The 25,718-nt window shown below is 29.2% G+C and overlaps 1 protein-coding gene across 1 annotated transcript; it reads right to left on the bottom strand.

The window, feature by feature from the left end:
• Positions 1 to 22,607: 22,607 nt before the first annotated feature.
• LOC100212002 (myc proto-oncogene protein) lies at positions 22,608 to 25,497 on the bottom strand. Its single transcript, XM_065790677.1, has 4 exons — positions 25,229 to 25,497; positions 25,096 to 25,124; positions 24,385 to 24,432; positions 22,608 to 23,337 (listed from the first exon to the last, which is right to left on the bottom strand). The coding sequence occupies exons 2-4, from the start codon at positions 25,118 to 25,120 to the stop codon at positions 22,817 to 22,819; spliced, it is 594 nt and encodes a 197-aa protein (XP_065646749.1). The 5' UTR covers positions 25,121 to 25,124; positions 25,229 to 25,497; the 3' UTR covers positions 22,608 to 22,816.
• Positions 25,498 to 25,718: the final 221 nt, after the last annotated feature.

Here is a 25,718-nt window from a genome sequence, read left to right as displayed (position 1 = left end):
AGCTTCAATTACCTTAATTTTTTGCAAGTCATCCTCATTTGCTACCAGTATCAACATACTAAAAATTTGAGTATGCCCCATGCTTATTAGCTACCTATCTTGAACAACAAAATTCCTGGGCACTGCCCTAAAACGTGTGTTTTCTCCACAGGCCCCCACTAAAAAAAGTTGTCGTTTACATTTTTTGAATGAGGAAATGTTTTCTAATGATAATCAAAAATAAAATCTCTGGGGATGTGTTGCAAGGTCTTAGAGTATGTTCCTATGCACCGTGACCGGGAGGGGGAATCAATTACACAGGTCAACAAAAAAATTTTTTTTTCTGGTGCCGAGCAAACAATTTGTTTTTTGTATAGCATTTTTCATTTTGATTTCAAATATGCAACTCTTTTTTTACCATCAGGTCAAGTTGTAAAGATATTTAGGTTCAAATCTTAAGTATTTAGGGTAAAGTCCCTAATATTGTCGAAAAAAAAGTTATTCAAAAGTATGTCAACCTGGGTCTCAAAAGAAGCGTATTTTCATAGAGATTTTAGAAAACATAAATATTTTTCCTTAAAATTTATTGACAAAAAAATTATGTAAAAAAATGCTAAAGACTCTTAAAAAAAAGTCAACAGAATGTTATCCACCAAAAATATTACAAATGAATAACATTTTTAAAATCTCTATGAAAATACGCTTCTTTTGAGACCCAGGTTGACATACTTTTGAATAACTTTTTTTTCGACAATATTAGGGACTTTACCCTAAATACTTAAGATTTGAACCTAAATATCTTTACAACTTGACCTGATGGTAAAAAAAGAGTTGCATATTTGAAATCAAAACGAGAAATGCTATACAAAAAACAAATTGTTTGCTCGGCACCAGAAAAAAAAAATTTTTTTGTTGACCTATGTTATTAAAGTGCATTCCCCCTTTCTCTTCTCCCCCTCCCCCCCCCCACCACTTTTTTTCTAAAGGACTTTTTTTTAAAGAAAAATCTAGATATGGAGGACTTTTCTTACAAATTGATGATTGTTCCCTCCTCCTTTACTTCGAAGCCCGTATCGTTGGCCCTGATCAATTCAAAAAAACAAGAATAGCTGTTTTATAGTAGAGAAGAGTGGGTAGAAGTGAGACCCGTAAATTTTTTTTAAGGTAATTATAATAATTATTTTTATTTTATGTATTAACTGAACCAAACAAGTTTTTATAAATAAACCTTCTTAATAGGCACTGATTCAATCCCCTTAGGTTTCCAGCTAATTATAACTAAGTATATAAATTTTTGCTTTTAGAGAAACCGTGCCATTGGGACAAAGTGGGACAAGTGTAAGTAGAAGTGGGACAAATAAATTTAAAACAATATTTTAACAAAAATTATTAAATGGAAACTGATAAAATTATAAAATTACCTAATCAACATAAAAATGCTCAAGAGCTTTTACCAATCGAAATAATCAAATAGCGACGGGAAGAAGCGGGACATAGATATTTCTTTTTTCTGTCCCACTTCACCCCAATGTAAACACTTTTTTAAGGTACATTTTAAAATAGGACTTCTAGCGCACGCAGGGAAAAAAAGCAATTTCTGCTAAATAGAGGGCAAAAAGTTTAATTGTTTACATTGAATAACAGTATTTAGGCACCACTCCTGATTAGAAATTTCAGGCTGTCCTATTTCTCCCGCGTCCCACTTTATCCCACTCTCCTCATACATAATATATATCATGTGTATCAATATATTGTGTATATGAGACACCATTACTTAAAATTATTAAATAAGCATTTTTCAAAATCACAATAATGTGATTTTGAATATTAAAAATGCTGTTTCAGTTTTTGAGAAACTTAAATGAATACCTAGTAAAACTCGAATTCGAAAATTCAAAAAATTCGAAAATTGGCTTTCGAAATGAATCTCGCTTACGCAAGGTTTTGAATACTATCACGAAGATAAAGTGGGACCAAATGAATTTCTGTGTATACTAGTCTTGCGGCAGTGTGTACGATAGCAATGATACTCAGGGCCACCAAGAGCCTTCAAGCCGCCTGGGGCAGCAACCCTGATTGGTGCCCTATATTATAGGTGAAGGACCTTTTTCTTTTTTTAGGTACCTTCTTTTCATGTAGCACTCCTTGGATATCTGACTCCCGGGACAAAATATCCCTTTTGCCTCCCCCCTCTCTCGGTGGCATTGATGTTGCCTTGACATAAGCGTTCGCGTTAAAAGCGCCCCGACAATTGCGCCACTCGACAAAAGTGCTCCAGATAATAAAGATGTAATATTTTTGAGTTTTTTCTTATATTCATTTCTTTGTTTTCTTATATTCATTTCTTTGTTTTCTTATATTCATTTCTTTGTTTTCTTATATTCATTTTTTTGTTTGCTTATATTCTTTTTTTTTTTTTTCATGTTCATGTTTTTCATTCATAATAATTTATAAAATTCGCCTTAACGTTGATGCCACATCCTCGTACGCGCCCAATGCAATACTTAACCTGCTTATCGCTTTTGTGAAATATTAGTTTCAAGTTTATACATTGTTTGACCTAAACACAAACACCTACTCCATGAGTCCTTCTATCGCTTTTGAAAACATTATAACTAATTTTGTTTACATCTGATTCTGCTTTAAACCAAGTTTCTGTAACAAAATTAACATCCGGTTTATATATTTCACTTAGTAACCTTAATTCATCAATCTTTTTATTAAGAGACGTTGTATTTGTGTATCAAATCATCAGTTATCTTCGTTTTTGTGTATTGTGCTTCTTGTTTATACTTAAGTCATAGTTCTTACGCTCATGAAAGTTTACTAATTCAATATCTAGCAGTGTCTTATCGCTCAGCAACTAATTAAGGTTGTAAACTCCACCACTAAACTAATTTATTTTGTTGTTAGTTTCAAAGTTGAAGCATTTTATGTAAATTAAGTCTTTTTTGGCGTTTAATTGCCATTTATATTCTTACTACCTTGTCATTTGTAATTCCAAAGTAGTAGTTTGGCGTGTCAATGTTGTCATTATTTAGTTTTTTCTACTCTTCTCTCAACAGCTGCTCTTCTACTATTTTTCTACTCTTCTCTCAACAGCTTGTCTCAGTTTCTTTATTTAGCGCAAAGTTTTAATATACGTCTCCTTTTTTAGCCTTAACCGTACACAACAAAAGCACAAACAGAGACACTTTCCATGCGCAACACGGTACTGAAAATACTTTGACATTTTACACCTGTTGATTAAATTAACCTCTCTGATAGCTACCACAGGGTTTATGAAACCTTAATACTAGCCGGACAAACAACCATTAAACTGATTTTTTAGACCTGTACCTTTATTAGGAGATAACAGAGTTAGGTAGCCTCTATAATGGAAGCACAAGCCAAACCCATGAGTAGAGTAAAGATCCAGCATTCATCCTCACGGTTAGCACGGATCCTGATAATGCTTACCTAGCTGACCCAAGAACGCCACTTATACAGAAAGATAGCGTACACATTAAGGTACCCTGTGTTGCAAATTTTGAAATCTTTTAATTTTGTCCGCGGAAAAAAATTTAATTTGAATGTTCAAATTAAGTAAAACTTTGACTTCATAGTGCGCCAATAAAAACATTTGTAGAATATAAACCACTCTATATAATTTGATAAAAATTGGGGCAAATGTAGCCTATAGCCACATCAAACTCTTGACAAAATTTCAGTTTGATTGGTTGACTGGTTTTGGATTTATGGCAGTTTTAGTTAAAATTTTGTCAGTTTTTTGTTATTTATACCTCAAAGCGTTACCGATTGCTTCGATATTTGGTCACTATTTTTAAAATAATGGTTACATGAATGTTCTACTATGTAATACAAACAATTTTCATTATAAATATTTTATTTGTACACGTACCATTTTCATTTTATAGACCAAAATATTGATTTGCTACTTAAAGCGTGGTTTGAATCCGTCTCTATTTCTAAATAAAAACAACATTTCTAAAAAAAGAGCCAACATTTCTCAAACAAAAGGTCCTCAAAAAAAAAAGTGGGTAGGCCATGGCCCCTGGCCTCCTGGCCATGAATGCATAGCGTGAACATATCAAAATTTCCTAAGGTATAAACTACATCCAAAATGCTAAAAAAAGTGCTACACCTGGTCAAATGACTACCATATTTTTGCATTAACTCTTGAAACCATCTTAAATACATTTACTTTCAAAATTAAGTGAAAAATAAGTATTTAAATTCTATTTTTTATATTGTATTACCATAAAATAGTATCTGATTACATTTTAAGAATTGTTTTTTGATTTTCTCCGCAAAATATTTATTAATAAATAGCTCAATGTACTCTTTTTATACAAATACTCTATAATACTATTTTTAAAGATGGTGAAAATGTTCATTACAAGCCGTATGCTATGAATTTTAGCTGCCCAATCTCTAATAACTCAAATTATTTTAGCAGTTCTTTAAAGATGCTTACTGTCTAGATCAATTACGCAGCGCAAAAATCTTTCTTTGTTCTCTGGATAATTATTGTTTCGCTTATACCTCAACCAATGTTAATAAAAATCTTGATGAGAAGTTTCGACAGTTTGTTCACTATAGGGCCCCAATTGGGATACTTTGTGACTGATGAAATCCTTGATGTGGAAGAAGACAGCGTGAATTTTAGGTGCTACGCTTGCACCAGTTATCATTAAGTAACACTTTTTGAAATTTTCAATTTTTTAAGCGAAATCCGGCTGAAGGATGTATCCAAAGCAAGCCTTCACAACTAAATTGATGCTTTTGAATGCTTTAATTATGCACAAAATGTTGGGAACCATGTTTGCACCAGCAAGTTGTTGCGGCTCCTCCACATTTTTAAAAAGTCTTCTGCATTCATTTCCCTCAAACTAGCCTCCATGATATGGGCTCAGTTGAATGTGGAGGGCGGCTGGCTACTTAACAGCTTCTATATAAGCAGTTTTAAGGATCTTGAAAAGATGGTTGACCACTCCTAAGAGGAGATGCAATTCCATCGGTAGGATGGTTTCCAAAATCAGAACATTAACAGGCCCGCAGATGATTGGCTTTCAAATGACATTGCTGCACAGCTTTGCATTAGCAACAACCCCGCCAGATTGCCCAGTGTTCACAAGTTTCCAGATTTGGCAAGACGCTTGGATTTGACATCAAACCATGTGTAAGGGTGCGTACTTGAATGGGTTTGAAGACCACAAATTATATTTGCAACTTTCATATCACAAGCCAAAATTAGTTTAACTATATTTGCATTAATAAGTGAACAGATTTGTTCAATATTGGAGTGTGTTTCTGGAAAATCTTCTGATACCCCAACAAGAATTTGTCTCTTGACTCCAGTGTCTTTACCAGTCCTTTGAGTGAGAGGTTGTTGTTGTCGCGGTGAGCTGGTTTCATCTCGTAACGCAGTATCAACAATGCGTAGGTAAAACCTGAGAAAACCTTTTCCACAATCAATTCCGAGCTTAACAAAATAGCCTCCAGAAATTTTGCGGGACTGAATAACATGATTCACAAGATTGAATAAATCATTGCAGTGAGCAACAACCCAAACTGTACCAGAATCTCCTTTTCCGTCCGTGATTTTTAATTCACTGCAGGTGAAGAAATCGCTCAAGTGTTTACCTGCTCTTAGAAAATTCATGTAGAAATTTGGTTCTACCATCTTGCTGCTTGATGTTTAGTTTACAGTTTTAACAAGTTTCTTTAATCCGTTATTTGAAAGGCCCGTATTTAATTGTACATTTACAAAGGCTATAGTGGTCAATTTTGAAGCACTTGATGGTGGCTGACCACTACTTTGACCTAAAATCAAAACATACATATTTTATCCTTAAAATAAACTTTGTTTAGTAAGGTTGTGTAAAACTTTCAAAATATTAGTCTTTAAAGAAATTAGACACTTTTAAAGAAATTTGAAACTTGTCAATAATATACTTCCTGAAATCTATCTGGTGTTATTTCAAGACTTTATTTCAATATATATGTAAAAATTATTTGAGTATAAATATTTACCGGGGGTAACTGTAAGTGGATGCCCGCCGGATGCTTTAGCAAGTAGAATGGTTCCTTCCGGAGATAATACTTTATTTGAAATAACTCGAGATGCGATTTGTTCGGCTGCTTTGGCATCTTTTGCTGCTAAAGATTGAAGGTTTTCCCTGAACATTATTTGAGAGCATTGGTGGGGCAAACCCTTTCCTAAAGGACTGAGGCATGTGCTGCAACGCACATTTGGTTTTTTCTCAATAGTGGTTTGCTCTACAAGAGGATGTTTTTATTGCAGCTTTGAACGATCAATTCGGCATATTAGGCAACAACACATTGTTTTTCTTGTTTCAGGTCTCGCTTGTATTGTCTTATAATCAAACAAAGGAGGGAGTTCAACTTCTTTCCCCTCTTGTTTCCTGCGCAAGTAGTTCTACATGGTTTACAAAATCCTTTTGGTACCTGAGTATCACTGATATTGATTTTTGTCTTGTACAGTTGGCATATTCGATCTGCTTGGAAAGTAGTAAGCTGTCTTAAACGTTTTTTCAGACAGAGCAAGCACACAAACTTTCGATTTTCATCATGAATCTTGACTTGATTGCAGATTTAGTGAATTGCCATTGTGGCAATTCACTAAATCTGACTTCACTAAATCAAACTCTGCCTTTTAAAAAATTTAACCTAAATTTATATTTGATAACAATCCACTTAACATAGTAACACGTATTATTAATTAAAAACTTTTAAAATCAAGGAAATATTTACTTGATTTAATCGAGGAAATATTAAATTACAAGCAAATAATTTTTAAATAGTTCTTTCTATGGTAAGGAAATAACATTAATGATAATTGGCACACTTATTAAATTATTAATACTTGTCACACCTAATGTCAATTTAGATGAGATTTTTTTTGCATATTGGCAGTAGTTTATACCTTAACAAATGTTGATATATTCACGCTATGCATTCATGGCCAGGAGCCATGGCCTACCCACTTTATTTTTTGAGGACTTTTTGTTTGAGAAATGTAGGCTCTTTTTTTAGAAATGTTGTTTTTTATTTAAAAATTGAGGAGTTGCCCCCCTCCCCCTTCCCTTTCATGTAACCATTATTTTAAAAATAGTGACCAAATATCAAAGCAATCGGTAATGCTTTGAGGTATAAATAACAAAAAACTGACAAAATTTAAACTAAAACTGCCATAAATCCATAACCAGTCACCAATCAAACTGAAATTTTGTCAAGAGTTTGATGTGGCTATAGGCTACATTTGCCCCAATTTTTATCAAATTATATAGAGTGGTTTATATTCTACAAATGTTTTTATTGGCGCACTATGAAGTCAAATTTTTACTCAATTTGAACATTCAAATTAAATTTTTTTCCGCGGACAAAATTAAAAGATTTCAAAATTTGCAACACAGGGTACCTTGATGTGTACGCTACCTTTCTCTATAAGTGGCGTTCTTGGGTCAGGTAGGTAGGCATTATCAGGATGTGCTAACCGTTTCCTACTAGATAAAAAATATATTTTAATCTAGGTTTACACAAATAGAAGGGGTGCACGATTGAACAACAAAATATTTCTGTTTACTCTATAAGTCTTTGTCTTAGAGGTCACTATAAAACAGTAGCTGGATGCAGTTAATATCTGTCAAAGAAGAATTAACATCTGTCAAAGAAGATTTTTATTGAGACAACGCCTCTAGTCTTTACTCAACAAAAAGCTTCAAGACGGGGGTATTTTAAGTCAGAGTTAACCTCTGCTAGCTTTTTTTTGTCCTACAAAGCAGCAGGACATAGGATAAATAGTACTAGATTACATATATGTGTATATATATATATATATATATATATATATATATATATATATATATATATATATATATATATATATATATATATATATATATATGTATATATATATATATATATATATATATATATATATATATATATATATATATATATATATATATATATATATATATATATATATATATATATATATATATATATATATATTTACTTTGTGGTTTAACATAAACAACCTGCAGTATTTATGTGACTGTATAGGTAGATTAGAATCAATTTCTTCTAAAGTCTATAATAAAATTAGCATCTAAAATTAAAAAAAGTTACATATTATAAAGAAACCGTGTTGCCTTTATGCACGGCTATCCCGGCATTCACCGGGATAGCAAGTCAAGTTTTAATTTTTCCCAAATAATCATGCAGAATTGAAGATCTTCAATTTGACTGCCTTGTAATTTCCAAACACCTTTATCTAATATTATGCTTATGTTGCATATTTAGCATATGATGCATATTTAGCATATGATGCATATTTAGCATATGATGCATACTTAGAATATGGTGCATATTTAGCATATGATGCATATTTAGCATATGATGCATATTTAGCATATGATGCATACTTAGAATATGGTGCATATTAGGCATATGATGCATTTTTAGCGTATAATGTATTTTTACCGTATTATGCATATTTTGAATTAAAGGTGTTTAAAAATCAGATTTTAAAGCTTTTCGCTTTTTTAAAAAGAAAAAAATATGTTTTGTATTTAAAATAAATTATTAGCTAATAATTTATTTTGAATATAAAACATTTATGAAATAATAAACTTATTAAATTTAAATGACGGGAAATATGGTTACATTTGTTTGCAACATATTGCCGTAAGTTTTAATCACTGGTACGAATAAAGATCACTGCTTAAGCTTGTACTTATTTCATCCTATTAAAGGGTTTGAAACCGTGAACCTATTGCCACTCTCATTCGGTTGTGCGTTGAAAGGGGCGGCAAGTAAGTTGGGGCGAATTTTGTTGTTTCCGTTGTTTCAATTTCATTTCAATTGTTAAAGTTATGTAGGACATTGCATTTTTTATGTAAACAAAACTTTCTTTTTTATGATATATGTAAACTAAATATTTCATTGCGATGTATTATTTTTAATATAATCAGCTACTATTTTCCATGTAAATTACCAGCAAATTTGTAAAAGTTATCAGGCGCTGCCGGAAATATTTCGCCCAAGATAAACTAAACATTTAGTTTAATTGATATCTGGTTTCCGTGAGCAAGATATCTTGATGGGATTCTTTCCCTTGTCTGTTACTTGCTACACCTGAGTTTGAAACGGAAAAGTCAAGATTTGGGCGCAGGTAATGCATTTTATACGGCAATCTGCAACTTTTTCCAAAGTCTTTAGTTATTTGTTCAACTATAGCAATCGTTTTGTCATATCAATGATTTTTAAGATATTTTTTGATGACAAAGAAATTCCTGCAACTCCAGTTCTTAAAAGGTCTGCAAAACGTTGTTGTTGTGCATTTTTTGCGTATTTGACCATACAAATACAAGCTTTAAGTTTTAATTGAAAGTTTTCTTATAATTAATCATCATTTATCAATATTTAACACAATTATGATGTTTAATACAATTATGCTCTTTCAACTAAACTTTTAGTTTAATTGATATATAAGGACAATTTGTATTAATTATGATTTAAAACTCAATAAACCACACAATAAGTGAGGTTATTTTATGTTTGTGCGAAAAGGTTTGGGTTGTAAGGCGATTAAACAAAAAAAAAAAGAAGTTTAAAAACAAGTTTTTAAATATATAATTAAAGAATAGAACACAGTGTGCCAAGTTTTATGTTGTCTCACTCTGAGTATTTTAGACTCCTTAATAAGATACTAAATATTTGTAAAACAAAATTTTTTTAAATCACACCTAAGTGTGGTTTAAAAAAATTTGGGTGTCAGAAAAATTGCTTTTTATAGATACCTTGACCCTTAAAACAGTGGGGTGGATATAAAAGTTGTGGTGTAGTGGTTCAGAGACTTAAGGTTCAGAGCCAGTTCTGGCTCTGAACCTGAAGTCCATGGTTCGAAGCCAAATCTGGCTATATATGCATCATTGGGAAAGAAGGAGGTTTGAACTTCTTGATTAAATACTTTGTGATGAGACCGTTATTGTTGACTTTAATTACACTTTAATGTGAGTGTCAATGAAGGATGCTCAAGGAGAGTTTATGAAAGTACGTGTTATATACGTGTTATATACGTGTTAGCGTCTTTCATATCAATTAATGAGAGACATGAGCTTTCAAAAATCAGTATTTAGATGTTGGTGTTCAAAATGTTTATTTTTTGGCAATTGAGACAAAAATTCCAGAAAATCACAACAATTTTAGAAAGATTACTGAGCAATTAAATCTTGATAGACTTTCTTCAATTTTACTCTCGAGTCCTTAAAACAAGGAGGAGGAAGGAGGGAGGGGGTAGATCAGATCTAAAAAACGGGGAGGGGGGAGGAAGGGAATTTAATAAAATAGGGAAGGGTTTACGTTACAATATAAGTATTTTTTATAAAAATGTTCAGACTATTAATCCGAACTCATATTTTTTACAAAACACGCAAAAACTATTTAATGATAGCGTGGCTATAATTAATTTTCGAACATCTGTTTCATTTTCGAACAGCTGTTTTATCATAATTTCAATAAGATTTAATATGCTGATATAAGTTTTATGCATTGAGGTTCACGCATTGAGGGAAGGGAAGGGGTCTCTTTATAAGCTTGGGGTGCGTGGGAAAATTTTCCAAAAATTAATAAACGTCCCCTCCCCCTCCCCATTTTTTTAATTTGTAATACATATTTGATTAATGTAAAAAAAAATTTTTTAAATGCCAAGAACATTTAGAAACCTTAGTAATAATAAATATTTCTTAAGTTACATAAAATAAGAAATGGAATGATTTAGATATTACCAGCTTTAAAAACTACAGATCAACTTCGATTTTGATTGGTACAAAGATGAAAGTGATGAAATACTATAATTATGTGATTTACAAAAAGTATATGTAAATAGTATATTTAAATAATTAAATAAATACGTAATTTAAAGGCGGAAGTGCTTTATGATGTAAAAAATATTTTACCAAAGTTTAATAGGTTTAAAGTTAGATTTATTTTATGAGAATATACTATACTAAATTATTCCTTATTTAGTTTGAAATTAAACAACAGTTTTACAACCTGCAATAAGCATAATTTTGTACGTTAATATTTGCTAGTTTTATTTATCTTAATGCTGGTCGTTGGAATTCAACATCAAAATTTTATCCTAGAATTTACTTTTTTTAATGGACGGTGTAAATGCATTAGGAGATTTAACTTTAGGCTTTCTTTTTCAAAAATTCTATTTTAATACATAGATATCAAGGAAAGCGATTCTCATCATTTTAAGATAGTTGAATAATAATCTTTACATTTGTTGTAAATTATTTAAAGAGATAATTAACTGCTATTAGGATTTAATTGGGATTGAGAAAATTCCGAGCGTATATTAGAGAAACTAGACTAGTTGGAGGAGGAGGATTTCCCACCTCGTTTCATTCCAACAGTACAGTGCTAAAAGAAATTTTGGGCAATTGTACATTCTTGCTTTGGATATGATTTATTGGGAAATATTATTGAGTTTTTTAATGCATATAAATGTTCATTTCGCAACACTCAAGCTCTTGCAAAAATCTGTAAAACAAATTGCCTTCAACTTGGAAAACCCAAATAATAGTAAATCATACTATTCATTTGTATCTATTAATCTTGTGGTCAGGGTTAGTTACTGAACAAACAGACAAGGGAATTCATGCTAAATTTAAAAATGACCTATGTATGTAAAAAAAGAGATATTTCTCATCCTAATCATGGTAAAAAAAGTTTGAAATGAAAAGATTTTAGCCATAATATACATAATTTTATGAAACATTCCTTATATTATTCATATGTAAAATAATTTTTAAAACAATAAAGTAATATATAGTGTTTAATCTTTTGTTGTTTTATACTAAATTACTGAAAGATAAATGTCGCTCCACATTCCATTTCTAATTTAAATTTTTATGACATGCTTAAGTTTTTGTTTAATTTCTGCAAGTTTTTTGCTAATGGCACTCCATTAATTGCAAAAATCAAAAGTTTATCTGATCTAGAACAAGTCCAAAAAGATATAGATGTCTTACTACATTGGTCTAAACTTTGGAACATGGAATTTAGTATAAATAAATGCAAAGGGATAAGATTTTATGGCGATTTCAATGTTTTAGACTACTCTTTTGGTGTGTTTAACTCATCACTTATATTCCTTTTGAAATTGTCGATATTGAAAAGTCACTAGGAGTTTATTTCAAAAATAAAATTAAGTGGTCTGATCAAATAAATAGTGTGGCATTAAAAGCTAACCAGATGCTTGGTATTCTTAAAAAAAACTTTAATTAATTGGAATCCAATTATGTTTTTAAACTTATACACTACCTATGCATGCCCACTATTTGAATTTTGCGCTCCAGTATGGAACCCCTATTTAAAAAAAGATATTGACTCGAAAAAAAAAAAAAAAACTCGAAAAAATTCAACGCAGAGCAACTAAACTAGCCCCACAATTAAGAAACATGAACTACCAGGGCCGCCCAGAGGGAGGGGGGGGGAGAAAGGGACAGTTTGTCCCGGGCTTTAGATATCCAAGGGATATCTATGCCGCCAAATGAAAAAAAGGTACCTAAAAAAATAAAAAAGGTCCTTCATATATAGTTTAGAAAAATTTTAATAAATTAGGGCGCCAATCAGCGTTGCTGTCCCAGGTGGGGTGATGGCTCTCGGTGGCCCTGTAAACTTCAAATCTCGGTTGGCAAATTTGGGATTAACAACACTTTCAGAACAACGAATAAAAGACAATTTGATTCAGTATTTCAAAATCTACAAGAATTTTAATGAAGTCAAGTTCCTAAATCCAAGTGTAATACCCACTTGTTTTTCTTTCCAACCTAACAGAATTGCATCCGAATGGAATACCTTGCTTTCTTCTGTTGTTTCCTAAGACTCTTTTAACAAATTAAAAACAAATACAATAGTTTTGTCGTTCCAGTAGAATAGAGAATAGTAGAACAGAGTCTACTATAGCAGGGCATCGTTAGATGTCCAGTTTATAGAAGCTAACTACTTCTATTGTAGATTATTTATAACGTCTTATTTAATTATTTCTCTTAACAATTATTTAACAATTTCTTCGAATAATTATTTAAATAATTTCCTCCTAATAATTATTTACTTATTTCTTCTAATAATTATTTAATTATTTCTTTTAATAATTATACTATTAAAAACAACTAATTAATATTTGATAATTAGTATTGTTAAACAAATCGATTTGATTGGTTATATTTTAAAGGAATCATGACATTATTACAGAAATATATTTAAACTTATACTACCTAAAAAAAGCAACTTTTGTGACACCCTTTAATAGATGTGATTTAAAAAAAAAATTTAATATTAAATAGTTCTTAGGGAGCGAAAAATATTTAGAATGGAATGACATAAAACCTGCCGTTCAGTTTATCACATTGTCGCAAGTAATCCTAAAAACGGCTATATATAGTGGTAAGAAGTAACTCATAAGGTTTTCTGTGCTTAAAATCCAGAAAAGTTAAAGGTTACCTAAAATATACAGATAAATTTCATCCACTATTGGATGTTGCAAAGTATGCGTGCACCTGATTATACTAGGGTAACTTTAACAGTTTGAGAGTTTTATTTCATGCTAAATAAAAATAAATTAAAAAAAATTTATTTGCTTAATAAGTTGAATTTTAGTTTCTTGCTAGATTTTCCGCTAAAATTAAAAATTGAAAAATTCGTCAAGTAAAAAACGCCTCCAATCGTTAAAACAAAATACAGCAAACGCACTAGTGCGATTTTGTTTTATATTATATACTGCCTTACGTCAGTTTTTTTTCGTATAAACGTGGGATAGTACTGTTATGAAATGCTAAACAAAAACAAATTTAAAGATAAATAACAGTACTTTCAACAAACTTAATTCAACACAATTTGAATGTTCATACACATATTACATGACATATTTTTCATATAAGATTTAAAATTTATTACTGTTTTGCAAAAAAAAATTATTTAGATACACAGACACACACAGACAAATATATATATATATATATATATATATATATATATATATATATATATATATATATATATATATATATATATATATATGTATATATAGACACACACATGTTTATATATGTGTATGTGTTTATGTTTATACACACATGTATATAAATATTTATATATCTGGGTGTGTTCAAATACAGAAATAATGTGTATGTATGTGTTACTAACTGTTTATACAAATGATAATTTAATTTTTATTCATAATAATATTATATATAATACATGTATGACAAAGAAATTTTTTAAGTTGTTTCATATTTTTGACTATTTATGAACCTTATTCAAAGTTACCCCATATGCGAAAAAATGTATACAATAAAGTATGATATGTTATAGCAATGGAACATAACTATAGTAAGCTAACAAACTTCTTTAGATTTTACATGCCTAATAAATTTATAAACAAAAATTATGCAACTTGGACAACAACCTGCTACGCTAGCTGAGGTTGTGTACAAAGTATTCTGACTATTTTTTTTGAGAAAAATATCCGAAATATTTAAATCGTTTTTTAAGGAATAATAAAAACCAATAAACAGAGTAAAACTTTAAATAATCAAAATATAAACTATTTTTAACATTTTAATGCTTAATGTTTGAACAGATTCATATAAGTACTTGCCATAATTACAACTTGAAAAAAAAATAGATTTGTATTCAAAGTTACCCCGCTATTCAAAGTAACCCTGGTTTACGGTACTTAACTTAATTTTTGCTAAAAAAAATTTTTATCCATATTAACAATATATTATATAATATATGATATATACAACATTTAGTATTTTTTTAAACATAATTCTTTAATATATTTTTATATTATAACTCTTATATCTTTAGAATAGGGTAGGGTGGGGCAAGATGCTCCCCTTAACAAACTTTAGCGAATATAACAAATACTTTTACATTTTCTTGTAATTTTTCTTTTTAATATCAAAGTTTACTTATAAGAGAAGACATTGGTAAGATAAAATAACTACTTTTTTACTGGTGATAAACTTTAAAATTAAAAAAACTAATAATTGTGCAAGGAGACATCTTGCCCCAGCCGTGGGGCAAGATGCCCCAAAGAGTGCATCTTGCCCCAAACCTTTAAAACAGTTGCTAAAAATAACTATCAGTTAAAATAAAAGCTATTAATAGTTCTTTATAAAAACTCTTTACATTTTATTAAAATAACTGAAATATAAACACTGCAATTATTCTATGCAATTGTCTTGAAGATAAATAATTTTTTTAAATTTATATCACTAACATAAATGTTCAAATAACATATACATGATTATGATTCACAGTAGTAGCATAAGTCTGAATCATCTGGACCACATGAAAAGTGGTACCAAGATGTACATTTACTACATTGTGTCCAATCATCAAATGGTGGCACATTGTATGGACAAGAGCATATGGTGCATAGTTTCTGCTTTCTGCTTTTCAGGCTTTTTCACCTTTTTTGTCTTCAAATTTATTGATTTCAATTTTTGCTTGATCACCTTATCAAGTGCAGCTTTTTCTTTACGCAATATGACTGCTTGTTGCTTTTTTTTTTTACATTGTTTTCATGCTCTTCTAGTCGCTTCTTGAAAGGTGAAGAAGTAAGGTTTTCAGCTGACTCTGTCTTCCTCTTTTGTTCAAAATAATTAAGGGAGAATTAAGGCCAAGATACTCATCAACAATTAGCAAAACTGCATCATCAACAGCTTTCAATATTGCAGCAGTAGTTGTTGTGCTCATGACATTTGCCAACTGTATAGGTGCAACAAGAGGCAAATTAGGCAATTCACTAGATTGCTGACAGATTTTCAATGGCTCAGCTTCATTAGTGAGCAAAGCTGCTTCAAAGGCTTCATCATTAAAAATAAGGTCATTTATTGGGTATAAACCAGAGCATCTAAAACCATTGATTGCTTTGTCAATGTTTGCAGTAAAGTTGTAGGCAGTTGCAAAAATACCTGCCATGTCAAAAAATGAAATTCTACGCCCCTGATGTGATAACATCCAGTTGCTTGCTGCTGTATTTTAGTCAACTTTCAATGGTTTAAAAAATGTAAGATCTAAAGGTTGCATCTTGTGTGTACAATGAGGTGGAAGAGTTATGAGATGGATCCCATTGTCACAACAAAAGTTAATGGCCTCAAGTATTTTGTGACTGTGATGACCATCAAGTACAATTAATTGCTCATTAGTTTTAGATGCATGAGTCACAGCAACAAAATGTGTTAACCATTCAATGAATAAAGATGAATCAGTCCATCCACTGGAGCTAACTCTAATGATTGAGCCTGAAGGTGCACCAACAGCCAGCCTATCAGTCATTCGCTTACCAGGAAATATAAATAAGGGTGGGACATAAGTACTACTTGCACTCATTGCACACACAACTGTCACAGTAGCACCTCTTTCTCCACTAGTTATTTTCGAAACTTGTTGTTTGCCTTTCGTTGCAATTATTTTTCCTGGCTTATGGACATTTGTGATTCCTTCAATCACTCCTGCCATTTTTGACTCTTTATTAAAAGGATTATCGATTCGCATTTGTTTAGCAAAATCATATGCTAGGCGACGCACATCGATTGTTGTCAAGCCAAATAATGCTGTTTCCATAATCTGAACTTGTGTAACAATTTTTAATTCAAATTCTTTACTAAAAACAGGAAATTTTCCACCCAGAGACAAACCACCAGCTACATTTACTTTTCCATCTCGATGACGTTGTAATGTTTTTTTATTAATACTAAATTCTGATGCAACATTCTTTAGACTGCAGCCCATCTTTATTACATATAATGCTGACTTTATTCTATCATTTGTTGCACCTCTCTGTGTTTTTCGCACATAATTTCTCACCATTATTTGTAATATTTAAATATGTATCTAAAGAAATATTAAAACCTTAAAATTTTAATTATATAAACATACAAATACATACACAGTATTATATAATTACTCAATTCATTATTATTTTATACATTACATAACATCTATAAATTAACTCTCTTTGAGTTAAATAAGAACTTACTAAAGTTACATGTACATACAAAATTACTCAAGATTATTAACAATAACACGATGTTGCAATTATTAACATGATGTTGCATGCTAAACACAGCTCCTTTTATTAAAAATTGTATTGCGCATGTAGTAATATATGAAGTTGTATTAATACAACTTCATTCAGCTGAATGCGATGCATATTTGTAAAAGTTTTTTATAAATATGTATAATAGTTATCAACATATAAACCAACATATAAACATTGTCAATATCTAAATTAGTAAACGTTTTGATGTTCTAAAACACTTTTAAAAAATGGTAAAAATTCCGTAAAACCACGACGCAAGATGCCCTTTGAGGGCATCTTACCCCACGTCACCGAGGACATCTTGCCTCATCTGTAGTGAGTGCAAGTTTAATACAAATAAAATTAATTTTATTGCTAAGTTATAAAATTTCTTGACTATATATTGTTGTGGGATAAAATTCTCTATAAAACAACACATTTCTTACCTTAATCGCATAAGTATTGCCAATCCAATAAACATTCAAAATTAGAAGCAACTTACTAACATAATACTCCAAAAAGTAATAAACCGATTTAAACCTCACCTACCAGCAATATTAAAAATATTTTTTATTCCACGATTTTGTTTTAACTTTATGAATAGTATTATAGAGGGTTAAACATTATCGTTCTATGATCCTCTCACATAAGCAAAAAGACTTCTTGCCCCACCCTACCCTAATATTTGCCCAAAAAATTTCCTGTAAATCAATTTGAGTAAATTGCAGTTAATCTTTCTTTTCATTTCTTCATCATTCGGCATTTTTTTGAAAATTTCAAGATTTTCTAAAAACATCTTCCCATCGAATTAATTAAATTTTTTTCAACTTAAAACTAAAGTAAAAAATTTAAGTAAAATACGCTCTTTACTTAATATTTGCTGAAAAAAATTTTTTTTTAATGCAATTCTTTAATATTTAATATATATATATATATATATATATATATATATATATATATATATATATATATATATATATATATATATATATATATATATGTATATAATGTATTAAATAAAATATAGTATATACAATATATTATATTTAATACTTTTTATTATAATTCTTTAATATATTTTTATATTGTAATTCTTATATCTTTATAATAATTTTTGCCAAAAAAATTTCCTGTATACAAGAAATCAATTTGAGTAAATTGCAGTAAATTTGCAGTTTTGCAAATTGCAAAATTGCAGTTCGAGTAAATTTGAGTAAATTGCAATTGTTAATCTTTCTTTTCAGTGCTTCATCATTAGGCATTTTTGGCAATCTTCAAGATTTTTTAAAAACATTTTCCGATCGAATTAATTAAAATTTTTCAACTTGATCAAAATATAAAAATCTATTAAAATTACTTAGGCGTTAGAAAATATAGTTTTGTCAATAATATTTTAATTTAAACCAAATATTTTAATTCTACTTTATACTAAAAAATTTAAAAAAAAAATTTTTTTTGTAATTAAAAATAAGCAGCGATTTCAAATATTATTAAATTATAAAGGTGTTTTGTTTCACAGCACCAATCACATCTTTGAAAAAATTATTTTTTCACTTTAGTAAAAACATGCTAAAGTTTAGTACTCAATACCATTTCTGAAAGTTTTTTATCCCAACCGTACACAACCGTACAAAAATAGTTTTTCGGATTACTCTTAAGCTCTAAATAGATGTCATCGACCCCCCCCCCCCCATCCACCTGAATAATATCTTTTACTTTTTTTCTTCTCAACTTAGTTTACTTAAGACCATTATTAGTTCTTGGGTTGTTTTGTTTAAAGATCTAAAGGCTTTTTAACAAAAAATTATTTATAAACTTAACAAATAATTGTCATCACCCAATTCTTTAAAAAATATCTCAAAAAATGGCGGTCTTATAATTTTCTTTCATTTAACCTTACAAAGTTTACCATTCTCTGCAAGACTTTTATCTCCACAAGACTAATTTAAACTTTTTCCGTCTTCAGATCTTAGCGTTGGCAGCATAATATTCTTTCTTGCAGACTCTAGTGGTAGAATCTAGTGCATACATAGCCTGGGTATATATTTACGTATTAGGGTAATGTGGGGCATAATGAGACAGGGTGAAAAGTGAGACAGATTGCATTTACCATGATGGAACTCCAATAACTTTTTGTTTTATAATGAAATAAAAAAAGACGAAGAGATTGACAATCATTTCATTTCTCGGGTATTTGATAATTATATCTTGAACCTTTGTGTATCTCGAACTTTATTTCCGGTCCCTTGCGCACTTGTGGCGCAGTGGTTAGAGTTCTAGCTCAAAACCAAGAGGTCCGAGGTTCGATGTTGGGTCCAGACCAATAAGTAACATTGGTAAGGAAGGAGGCGTGAGCTTCCTAATTAAATCTTCTATTGTGCTGGAATTGTGGTTTATTTACTTAGATTAATTCTAAACAATCTGTCTGTTTCTAGACATCATTTATTGACAACCTTCTCAGTGGCAAAATGAGGCAGTGTAGGTGTTGTCAATAAATGATATCTAGAAACTTAATCACTGCAATTTTACAACTCATATTTTTTTGAATTATAGTAGGTTGTTAGAAGACTTCAAAAAAAATTTAGTTTTCCTTTCGAAGCTTGTTAAATGAGCTGTATTAGATAAACTAATGCTAGTAAATAATAAAGTGTCTCATTTTGTCTCTCACAACCCTAGTTCTTTTAACTGTTGTGAAATTAGGTTTAAAAATTTCGATTATTTTTTAAAGTATTTTTGCCACAACTTTTGTCACTTTACATTGTCTTCCTATTGTTTCATTATTGTTTACCATCCTCCAAAAACTCTTCTATTCAAGATATTGTTTCTATTAAATTGAATAAGTTCTTTATCTATTTACACATCTGCCAAAATTCGTTGTTATTGTTCAACCTTGTCACATTGAATGGCTCTAATGTCATCGACTTTAAGTCTTAAAATATCTGTGTTTCCTTATCTCTCACATAAATGTCTTTTGTATGTCACTTTTGAATTCAGGCAGGCTTAGAAGCTTTTCTTGCATTATTCCTTTTAATGACCTTATTACATTATTTATATCTTTACACACCTTGACAAACAGGTTAATTTTTTGTTATAGATTGTAATGGTTTTTACTTGTGTGGTTAAAACCATTTCTCTCATCGATTTTTCTTCAGCTAATCCCTCGCACATCTTTGTATTAAACTTTTAAAAGTTTCAAATAGACTTCTTTACTTTTGAAACTTTTTAACAAGTGTTTATTTGAATCTTGTTTTTTAACCTGTTAAAACCAGCCTATTTAAAGCAACCCGTCCTATTTTAAAAACTCAAGAAATCATCCCGATCCTTTCAACCGTTGTCTAATAGTTCTTTTATCATTAGCGAGGTTTCCGCTAAATGATTTTTTATTTTCTTTGAATTTTATATCTTTATTTGACGATGGTTCAGTTATATATTATAATTTTGATTATTAGTAATCACTTATTAATCGTTTAAAACAAGCACCAATCTCAAATACGATATTTTTTTTCTTTCAATGCTAGAGATCTGGAGCGAGTGGTGTTTTAACTCAAATAAGTTACTTTCAGCCAATCATTATTGCAATAATCTTGATAGCCTTACGAGTTTTTTTTTTATGAGGAGTATTTAAATGATGATTTACCTTGTATTTTAAAAAATAGGCAAAATTTGATTAAAAAAACTTGTGTTGTTTGTAAAAAATAGTTTTACTTTTTTTAAGAACATTTGTAAATTTTCTTGCAAATAAAACTTTACTTCATTTTTTTTTTCCTAAAAATTTAATGGTTTTTATTTCTTAAAATATTCATTAAAAGAACAACTTAGCACACAGATTAACATGTCCACGCGACGATTAATTTTTAGTAGAAAAATATCATTAAAATAAAATGTGGTAGTTTTTCCTATTTAAAAAGTCATTCAGACATTTTTGTAAATTGTATTAACACGTGCCCTTACGTCAAAACATTGTATCACGCGTCACACTTCTTACGTCAAAACATTGTGTCGCGTCACACTTTTATTTTTTGCAACAACTTTTTTGCCACTATATTTTAAGTTAAATTTTCTTCGTTTCGCAAAAAATTCGTTTTTATGATACTACTATAAAATTTTTAATTGGTGGTATAACCAAAAAAATTAAATACGAATAAATCAAAAATTTAACAAAATACTTGTTTACGTTTTACGGAAAACAAATTTTCTGTTTTGTTTGTAACACGTGATTTACTTTATTCACTTCATTCGTAGATAGTGCAAATTAATATATATATATATATATATATATATATATATATATATATATATATATATATATATATATATATATATATATATATATATATACATATAATATATATATATATATATATATATATATATATATATATATATATATATATATATATATATATAATAACATATTTTAATTTGCACCATGCAAATCGGTTAGGAAGGAGGCGTGAACTTCCAATTAAATGCTCATCCGCGGTGCTCTGTGATAAGACCGTAAGGACTTCTTAGGGCACCTAAATAATAATAATAAAAAAATAAATTATATATATAAACTATTTTAAATTTGAATAAGTTATTTTAATTATTTCACCATTAAAGTTCATAGGAGTAAAAAAAGGAAAAAGAATTATCGTAAATCTAAAAATGAGCAGCATTTAAGAAAAGCACAACTCGTCATTTTAAAAAAAGCCTCCGTTAAGTATTTATTAAATAAATTAATTTTGGCAACTTTAATTCCATAAGTAACTTTACTACAAAAAAGTTACAACTAAAATAAGGAGGGAAAAGAAAAGAGATACCTGGGGCCAATTTACGTAAAACCACGAATTATACATGGTTTTATTCCGCATAAAAAAATCAATCAAAAACCGATCAAATGGCGCCTAATTAACTGGCTCTTTTTACAAAGTATAGTTCTGCTTTTCTTTGACGTATTTACTAACATAATTTAGAATGTTCACCACCGCAAAGTTAGTCTTCAAAACAAAACAAAAAAGCATATATTTTGTTACATTATTCCTTAGTTAAATAGATCCTTTATCTAATTTAACAAGATATAGTTTCTTTGTTTCCCTTTGAAATTGTTCTTAATTGTTTTTTGTTGGTGTTGAACACATGTTGCACAACTAACCTATATTAACAACGGTTTATTGCAAAATAACAAACAATTGAATCTGGAAATTTATTTGCTGAGCTCCAAGACAAACAAAAATCTTTTTTGAGGTTGCAACAAAAAAATTCTTTTGTTTGTTTATTGCTTTTTTTTAACTGTTTATTTAGTCATTGTCTTGATCAGGTTATATAGTAAAGATATGAATTTGCCAACACCTGTTTTTTAATTTATAAAAAATGATCGACATCTTTCAATTTTAACCAAAATTTTATGGTCATATAAAAATAGAATATCAATAAAAGTACCAATAGAGGATTTAAGTATAAAATGGTGTATAGTTAAATAATAGAATAAAAAAAAGAGAACTTGTAATGTCTGAAGAGTCAAAGCAATCCATTCACAAAATATTTATAACGATATTTAAAAAATATCGTAAAAAATTTAAAAAATATTTATACAAATATCTAACAAAATAAAAAAAAAATAAAAAATTTTCCTTGCCTTTTTACAATATAAAAAATCTATGGAAAGCTCAAAAAGTTTGTTAAAATATCCAAAACATGAAAATCTCAAGAAAAGTCCTAATATAACCCTTTTTTAAGGTCATTTAAACGACGTATTAAAATTTTTCTCCGTTGTTTCTCGAGCTCTAGATCCACAAGCAACTTTTGCTCCTGAGCTTTGAGCTCGTTTAAGTGTTCTAAACCCTTTTTCAATATTTGAATTTTTGGGGCTTTTTCATTAGAAGCGAGTTCAGGTATATTGTCTCTCAAGATATTGAACCGAATTTTAAGATCGTTCCTTCTTTGTCTCTCAAGAACATTATGTGTGGTTCGGCTTAATACTGGCTCTTGTTTAATACTATGTCGATGTTCAAAGTTGTCGGTAATTTGTTGCTCAAAAATACCAGGAGCGTTTAGATAGTGATTTTGTAGAGGAGAGTAGCTTGGAATGTAAGAGGGGTTACAGTAATACGGCTGATTACTTGGTAAGCCTAAAAAGTTATTTTCACTGCTGGTAATAGAGAGGGGGTATTGAAAGTAGTTACTTTGTTTTTCGCTTTCATAATGACGTTGATCATCGGGCAAACCATCCCAATACCCTATAAAAATGCAATCATATTGGTTTAGTAAAACTAATATAAGTAAACATTATTTGCAGTTTAATTATCTAAAAATGAAAGTTAATTTAAAGCGCTGATCGTGCAACATTTTTGAAAATGCGACTTGTTTTTTACAAATAATTTTTTAGAAAACAGAAAAGAAAGTTTAATAATATAATATTATTTTTTTAACAGAAAACTTCATGGTATTTCTATATTGAATCCTTTATATATAAAACGTTTTTGTTTCCTGTTATTTCTATTTAGGGCTTGTTTTGACTCGTAACGTAACTTTTTGAAAAAATAAAACCACAACTAAAAACATGAGTATATTTAATAGGCATAAAATTGCTTATGCGTTGGTGACTCGTTCTTCAAATTGTTTTAAAATTACAAGTTTTTATAAACACAATTATGCAAATTAATTCCATTTTGTTTATATATTTGATGCTTGAAATAATAAAGTTACATCATCAAGCCTGAATTGAACAGCTTATTTACCCTACATACTGTAGATACCAGTAAAAAGAAAACTTTTTATTGGCATTGTCTTTTATTATTAAAAAAGGATTTTCCATTTGTTTAGCAATTTTAAATAGATTTAGGAAGATTTTTTTTGTTAATAAAAATTTTAGGTTTAAAATTAAAACTGTGGTTATAATTCGGTATTGTTAAACACCTTTCTTATAGTTAATTTGTTTCCAATTTAAAAGAAGTGGAATAGAAGGAAAAATAAAACAATTTAAATAATAGTCCATTCTTCACAGTATGAAAACTCCGATTAGAAAGCTAAATATGTTTATAAACTCAACTTCAGCATTATTTTAAAATGAAAGTTATCTAAAATGCAGCGAAAAATTAATTTTAAAAAACATTTTTATTTGATTCATAACGCGTTATTGTATAATCAAATTTAAACTTATTATAAGATAAAATTATGAAATCAAAACTTTAAAATTTAAGTTTAATTTTTTATCAAAGATTAATTAACAAGATAATTCTTTGATATTTCCACAAATTTAAATTATATCGCAAATTAAAAAATACCTTCATTGTATGTAGTCGAATAATCAAAGGATGGTACAACTTGCAGGCCTACAATTTATTTAAAGTAAATTAAATATTAAACAAAATAAATTTATGAATCAAATTTGCAATTAAAGATTGAAGCAATTGTTTTGACAAGTATGAGCTTGACAAAATACTAAAACTATATATATTTATAGAAGTTTCAATTTAATGTTATTGTATATTAACAGGCATAAGACAAAATGTTCTAAGCATGTCTGAAAATGGTTTGTAAAAAAATTATTTTAAAGCTTTCTCTCTCTCTCTCCCCCTCCTCCTCTCCACTTAAAAAATATTTCATTCACTTGAACACCCAAATAAATAATAATCCAAAAAACAACTACAATAATAATAATAATAATAATAACAATTTCAACAAAAATGATGACGGTTACAATATTAAATTTTAGTTGATTTAAAATTATCATTAAAAATAATATTGATTAAATGACGAAGAAAGGCAATAGTAATAAAATAAAAGATGGATACAAAGCTGAATTTTATTATTGTCATCGTTATAACTATATAATTACAGCGACATGTATCAATAATTGCAACATTAATTTTCAATAATTAACAATAAAAATTTTTTAAAATCGAAATAGTTATAACAATCATTTTAAAAAGTTGTTATTATAAATGTTTAATTATCACATTTAATAATTTACGTCAAGTTTAATTAATTCTTACCTTGCGCACTTTGCCCATACATCATTTTTCTAATAAATAAAAATTTAAACGTTAATTATAATATATTTAGAGACTATTATTTAATAGCAAATATAAAGAAAGAATTACTTGTGCAAATATAAAGAATTCTTACATTTTAATTGACGTTAAAAGGAAATTTTTTTTTTTTTTGTTATTTCTACTTTCACCAAGAACAAATCTTTCTTGACTTTAAAAAAGTTTTATCTTCTTAATAAACCGTAAAATACCGCTCAAATACTTTATGAAAGAGCTTTACGTAATTTATGGAAATGTAATTGGTTGAAGTCGACAATGAGCACAGGTGGTTTTCCAAATGGGAATTATATATAAAATTGTTTTGAATATAGTAACTTTTTAAATTATTTTTAAAAGAATAAAAAAGGAAAGACAGCTATCAATTCGAAATCGGTCTATTGATCTTTACAATCCGAAAAAAATCTTTAGGCGAGGAGCATTTTATTTTAAACTTTATTCTTATCGTTCAGCAAATTTGCGTTCACAACGAAACATTTTGCGTAAAAGTTATTCGCGCGAGTTTAAAATGATAAATTGTTGAAAGGTTTTGAAACGCAAGCTTTGAAATCAAAGAAGCCGAAAAGTTG

Source organism: Hydra vulgaris, chromosome 02 (assembly GCF_038396675.1).
Source record: "Hydra vulgaris chromosome 02, alternate assembly HydraT2T_AEP".
Taxonomy (NCBI): Eukaryota; Metazoa; Cnidaria; class Hydrozoa; order Anthoathecata; family Hydridae; genus Hydra; species Hydra vulgaris.
Note: the sequence above shows the minus strand (reverse complement) of the source record. Positions and strands in the feature narration are given on the sequence as shown.

Coding starts and splice junctions, on each gene's coding strand:
- LOC100212002 (XM_065790677.1), bottom strand. CDS start 25,120: ATGATGTATGGGCAAAGTGCGCAAG. Junction 24,433..25,095: donor GTATGGGCAAAGTGCGCAAG/GTAAGAATTAAT, acceptor AATAAATTGTAG/GCCTGCAAGTTGTACCATCC. Junction 23,338..24,384: donor TTCGACTACATACAATGAAG/GTATTTTTTAAT, acceptor GCATTTTTATAG/GGTATTGGGATGGTTTGCCC.